This window comes from Netta rufina (assembly GCF_964035555.1).
Source record: "Netta rufina genome assembly, chromosome: 1".
NCBI classification, from domain to species: domain Eukaryota; kingdom Metazoa; phylum Chordata; class Aves; order Anseriformes; family Anatidae; genus Netta; species Netta rufina.
The window spans coordinates 144,086,783-144,092,870 of record NC_140123.1 but is presented as its reverse complement, the minus strand read 5'-3'; the positions used below and the strand labels follow the sequence as shown (position 1 = coordinate 144,092,870).

At 49.0% G+C, this 6,088-nt stretch overlaps 1 protein-coding gene across 1 annotated transcript; it reads right to left on the bottom strand.

Annotated features, from left to right (window-relative positions):
- Positions 1-822: 822 nt before the first annotated feature.
- ETFBKMT (electron transfer flavoprotein subunit beta lysine methyltransferase) lies at positions 823-4,218 on the bottom strand (the record flags this gene model as incomplete). Its single annotated transcript, XM_084306431.1, has 3 exons — positions 823-1,190; positions 1,891-2,021; positions 3,902-4,218. 3 exons carry the CDS (start codon positions 4,216-4,218, stop codon positions 823-825), a joined length of 816 nt encoding a protein of 271 aa, XP_084162557.1.
- Positions 4,219-6,088: the final 1,870 nt, after the last annotated feature.

Sequence of the window (6,088 nt, the reverse complement as noted above, 5' to 3'; positions counted from 1 at the left end):
CAGAGGTCTCTTCCAACCTCCAGCATTCTGTGGTTCTGTTCAGAAAAATGGCAGAAGGAAAGACAACTTCGACCCCCATCCTTTTCCCCTCGTGATAAGTGTCTTTTTTTACCCTTGCGAAGTTAGGGAATGTAGCCATTTGAATGTTCTCTCTAAAGGAGAACATATATCCTATGGCTATATAATCATGCCAGGTATTTAGAAATTTTACTGTGGCTATAAGTCAAGAAACATGTTTTAGGCTCCTAAATAACCACTCCAACAGCTTCAAGGAATAGATTTATTTTAGAGGGAAGGGGGAGACACAAATTAGTTACTTGGACATTCAGAAGAGATATCCAGAAACAGAGCAAGGCACTTAGAATTGAGTATACTGTAAGCTAATAGTCTAGCAGAGAGTTATACAAAGGACAACAACCAATTTTTCTGTAAAGTGTGTTAAAGCAGTGCAGTAATCTTTCAGCTGCCATCTTCCTCTCTCCCCACAGTGGTATACTGAACACCTAAAACATTGCACAGTAGTGTCAAGGAGTGAGATTACCACATGAATTAGACAAAAAACATCAAGCATGCAAACTCTGAAGTGCAATCTCTTTGGATTTGCACTTCAGCAGGTCTCACTGAAGAAAGTTTGCATGTAGCTGTTACCTCAGATAGATCCAAAGCCTCAGTGAACATGACTGAAATCACTACAGTGAAGGAACAGCAACCTACTTGGCATTAACAGGTATGTTCCATGTTTAATTTCCATTTCTGTTTTATATAGTTACAAAAAAAAAAAATAGCCACCCAAGTGAGACAACATTGATTAGGAAGCCAGCTTTAACAGCTTTCTAAGCTATTTGATGAGGGCTGATAACTCCAGACGATACTTGATGTTAATCCATGGTTTTCCTGTCTGGTATACTCAGGAAGGGAATATTCTATCACTTTGTGGAGCTGGTTGTGAATGCTGTGGCTTAAAAACTGATACCTGCCAGGGTCACCAATCAGCACTTCAGTTTGATGCATCCTGATGCACTTCCTCAGCCAGCGATGGAGACCGTCAGCAAGTTGTTCATCATAAAACATATCGCCCAGAACAATGAGGTCCCACTTGCCAGCGTCCGAGTTAATGATATTCTTAATGGCGATGGGGAAGGGATCCAGGTGGTTCAGTTCACAGTTCAACCTCATTGCCATGCCTGCAACTGAAGAAAAGTCACAGAGTAAAAAAAAGTTTTAGGATTCTGCCGTTCAGCCCCCTTGCAAATTTCGTTGATGTATTTTTCAATTTAATCTCTTAAATATTTTTGTTTATCCAATTGAAGGACTTCCACAGCTTTCATTATGGGTCAAAATCTAGCACGAAGTGATAAAATTTTATCACCACACTACAACCTAGGGAAGTACTATCCATACTGGAAACCAAGGGCAGTCCAGGGATCAAACTACATGTAGAAGAGCCCTCTTGTCTCAACCTACGAATATACTTCCTCCCTAATCGATGAGTAATCAAGCTATGAACAAACTGAATTCACAAGTCAGTTAAGGGAAAACAAAACCTGGAGGGAAAGAAAGGCAAAATTCAGGCCCTAACATATGAAACTGCAGGAAAAATGCTACGGTCCTACAGAGAAAGCAGCTTGCCACCTACACTTGGGATTCTCTTCCAAAACAGCTGTGATGGTGTATAGCACATGTTTGACAGAGACTTTGTTCACTGCTATGCAGACACTTGGTGCAACCCAGCTTCTAACACTGGCAAAATCCATTCATCTTTCTAGCGCTCACAGAACTCTGTTTGGAAACTGAATTTCTGCCAAGTGAATCAAAGAAAAGTCAGTGTTAAACATGCTTTAATAAAAACAATAAAGGTCTTTACAGAGAGGTGGGAAAAGAAGGCCTTACTAGGGTCGATGTCATTAGCAAGGACTTGGGATGCACCACTCATCACAGCAGCTATCGCTGTTGCTCCACATCCACTTCCAAGATCCAAAACTGATCGCCCTTTAACAACGCGTGGATTATCTAGAATGTACCTGGATTTAAAAGGAAGGCTGTTAGTGCAATACACAAGTTACGCAGGTTACTCGGGTTTGCATTATGCTGCACAAGAGTTTACTTCATACAGGTAATGAAGCGTGGTATCTTAAAGGATGCTTGTCCCACATACACCTTGTGGTACAGAGCTCCTTATTTGCCTCTGCTGATAGAAAAATCAAGTACCACTGCCCTTCGTTACCCCTCTCCCCACAACAGCTCAGTGCTTGAGCTGGGGATATGAGACCAGTGAGTGAAACTGATTTCGTTTTAAGGAAAATAACCTCCTGCTAGGTCTGACATACAGCTTTGTCACTCTGTTCCCACAGCTTTGCCCCGTTATTTGCTACTTTTCAAATGTTCTCTGTTTATGAGGGCACCCAGGAAAGACCTTTGTGCAGAGAGGCTCAGCAGTCTGGCAACTGCCCCCCGCCACATAATCCCTCCTCCTCCTCTGCGACCAGCCGATAGTTTGCAAACAGGGCAAAGGACGGGGTGGGACCTCCATGGAAGCCCTGTTTCCTTTGTCTAGGGGCTGTGCTTGGATTTGCAGTGATGTTCCTGCAGTAATGTGCACAGCACGGGCTGGCCCAAGCACGACAAGTGCTGTGTTTCCAGCTGAGGGCTTCTCAGGTTTCCCCTAATGACCACAGTGACTTAGGGCATGCGTCCCCTGGCAGGGACACGCCACGGCCGTGCTGGGATAATGAGGCATCTTACGATACAGAGAGGAGTAGCTCGGAACAGGAGACTTCTGGTGTGGAAACGCCAACTGTGAAACAAGCACGGTTAAAGAAAAAGCACATTTTCAGGTTCCCGGTTTTGTTTTACTTTTTCAGATTACATGGCTGATTTCTGACATGCCCAATGCATCAAGACAAGGGCATAAACAGTACGACAATCAAGTGGTGAAATGCCAGACCATTAGTATTGCTACCCAAATATCAGGGCACATAAATCGTATAGTAAAAAGATAGAGATTACCTTATATTATTCAATCTTGCACTGTTTAGAAGCATCCTAATTCGTCTAAATGGCAGGCTAATCAGCAATTTAACTGCACAACCCATCTTTTTCCTGGCTGAAAGTGCCTTCCTATTTACACTTCCCGGGAGAAAAACAGCAAAGCCCCAGTCCAGATCCTCCCATTTCATCTACGTAAGAATGCCTGACAGTTACTTTATTATAATTATTATTTTTTTTTCTGCTATTCAAAGACATTTCATTTTACAGAAGAACAGAACTCTAACTAGTTCCTGGGCATCAGGAATAGCAACAACATTCAAACACGTTTCTACAGTAGGTGGCAAAAATAAAAGTGTGGCTTCTGATGTGACTGGAAGGCAGTCAGTAAGGCTTGATAAAAAGGCTGCTGAAATCCTAAAGGAAGAGACTGACTCAGGCTAGCCAGCATTCCAAGAGCATCAGCACAAACCTACTTTTCTCAGCTGACTAGACACACATCCACTGCCTGTCTGTCTCCAACAACAGCAGCAAGAGCAACGTGTCACCACAAAACAGCCATCCTTCTGTTAGGAGTGACAATGGGTGATGGAACTAACCGCCCTGCGAGGTTTTGATGGCAAATGCACAGCTCTTCCACAGATCCAAATTCAGCCCTGTGGTCAATGCATGCAACTCCACAGAAGACAACAGATTTCAAAGAGCTCTTAGCTACTCTACATATAGCAGGTGCTGAAGTTTCACAGCCAACCAGAAGAGATTGCTTCTACCCTGTATAAGCAGAAAGGAGCATGGATGATGTGCTCTCATACAAGGCAACTACATGTCACCATAAATCACTACAGCCAGAGCCAGACCTGACCTCCTGGCCAGCAGCAGACTGGACTGAGCGTTTTCAGTGATGTGTGCTGCATACCTGGACAGGGCTTGGCCTCCTGGCCAGTAAATTGCCCAGAATGGGTCCCCGTAAGGCCACAGGTCAGGCTTTTCCCTCCAGAACCTGCAGCGAGGGGTGAGGAGGCGTAGTCGTATCTCTGGCGTGAGGTGCCCGCTGCTGGTGACCTCCGTGTTCTCCTCCAAAAATGCCCTCACCTCAGGGTCCAAAGTCCTGCCAGCGCTCCAGTGGCGGCAGCGCTTCCAGCGCAGAGAGGGAGCTCCTCTCCTGCTCCTCCAAGCCCTGGCCAGGGCGTTCTGCCTGCCCAGCAGGAGCCGCCTCCAGCCGCGGAAGGCCATCTCTCCCCAGGACAGCTTGGAGCACGGCTTATCTGAGACGGGCGACGAGGCGGCTGGAAGGAAACTCACAGGATGCTGTTTTTCATAGTGACAGATGATGATTCCTGAAAGGGAAATAACACTATGTAAGCGATTTTTCTGTGACTGCAGGGCTAAGCACCACCAGGGCTTTAGGGAGCAGAGGTTCCTGTGCTGTTGTATTGTCACGATCGTGTGTCTTGCCCCTGTCCCAGACAGCCTTCGAAGCCTGCAGGAAGTGGTACGTACGAAGGAGCTGTCACAAGACCCACTGGGAAGAATGCTATCAACATATTTAATGAGAATAAACCAGTTAGGGGGAAAGCCAACAGCAAAAAATTAAACGAATAAATTAACCCGAGCTAATGCAAGAAAAACAGAACCAGCACATTCCCCAAAACTGTCTTTAGAAGATGAAGTGTTCAGGCTGGACGAGCTCACACTTGGGGGCCTGCTGACTGCTCAAGGCTGGTTTTCGAGGCACAAGCAGAGAGGCAAAGGAGCAGAAGCACGGCCTCTGCTAGCAAACAGGGCCATAGGCAGAGGCTGAGCGGGTGAAGAGCACTTTGTGTTTCAGGGCTTCACTTGTCCTTTCCTTGTCCACATCTTCAGCAGAAGCTCCTGTGTTTTCTGCTGTGCGAGCACGGCCTTTGCTTTAGTGTTAGTCTGACTGCTTGCTGACACCCAACACCTGCTATTTAGGATGCCAGCCCAGTCAAACCCTGGCTTTAATCGCTGGCTGAAGGCTCCGTATTTTCATTACAAACAAACCCCTGTGACAACGCTTTGCTCCTCCACGCCTGAGAACGCCACTGGGCAGAGCCCAGGCAATTACCGCGGGTAATTAACCCACGCGACATTCCCCGGCCAGGCCGAGCCGCGTAATCCCCCGCTAATTGCTGCACGTTAATTTGATGTACGGCACGCTGCCGCGCCCGACAGGCCGAGGTTCAGTCGCGACAGGGCCGCGACAGGGCCGCCCCCCCGCGGCGGGGCGAGGCGGGGCCGGGGCCTGTCGCGGGGCGCTGCCGGCCGCCACCTACCTGCTGCCGCCGCGCCGCGCCGCGCCGCTCTGCCCCGCTGCGCCGCGCCGGGGCCGGGCCGGGCCGTGCTGGGCTGTGCTGTGCTGTGCCGCCCGTCCTTAAAGCGGCAGCACGGGGAGAGGGCTCGGCGCTGGGGGACTCGGCTCTAGGGATGCCGGTGTCCTGTGTCGCGATACGTGCCGACACGAGCAGCCGCTGTCCCTCAAGTCGGCAACATGGCTGCTGCGCTGAGGGCGCCCTCGCTTCTCTTCCACCCCAAACGCCACAGCAGGGGCGTGAGGGAGGGCGGCTTAAATCGCTCCTGTCCCAGTGCCCGAGCACCCTCTGGGTGCAGAACCTTTCCCTAACCCCCAGCCTGACCCTCCCCTGTCCCAGCTCCATGCCGTTCCCTCGGGTCCTGTCGCTGTCCCCAGAGAGCAGAGCTCAGCGCCTGACCCTCCGCTCCCCTCCTGAGGGAGCTGCAGGTGCCGTGAGGCCTCCCCTCAGCCTGCTCTGCTCTGGACAAGCACCCGATAACTTATGAATGGTTCTGTTTCCTTCATTCCCTTATATATATATATATATATTTATTTAGGCAATAAAGCGTGTTTTCACCAGGCAGTGACTACAGCATGCAATCAAACCCTCACATCTCATCTTTCTCCTCCTTCCCCAGTCACATTCCCCTACACACCAGGAGAATTTCTGGGTTCCCCACGGGGTGGTTGGGTGCCACAACACCACAAAAGCCTTCCCACAGGGGCTGCCTTTGCTTCGTTGATGTCCTGGCTGGATCCAGCTAAGGGACACAAGAGGCCACAGTGGGGAAT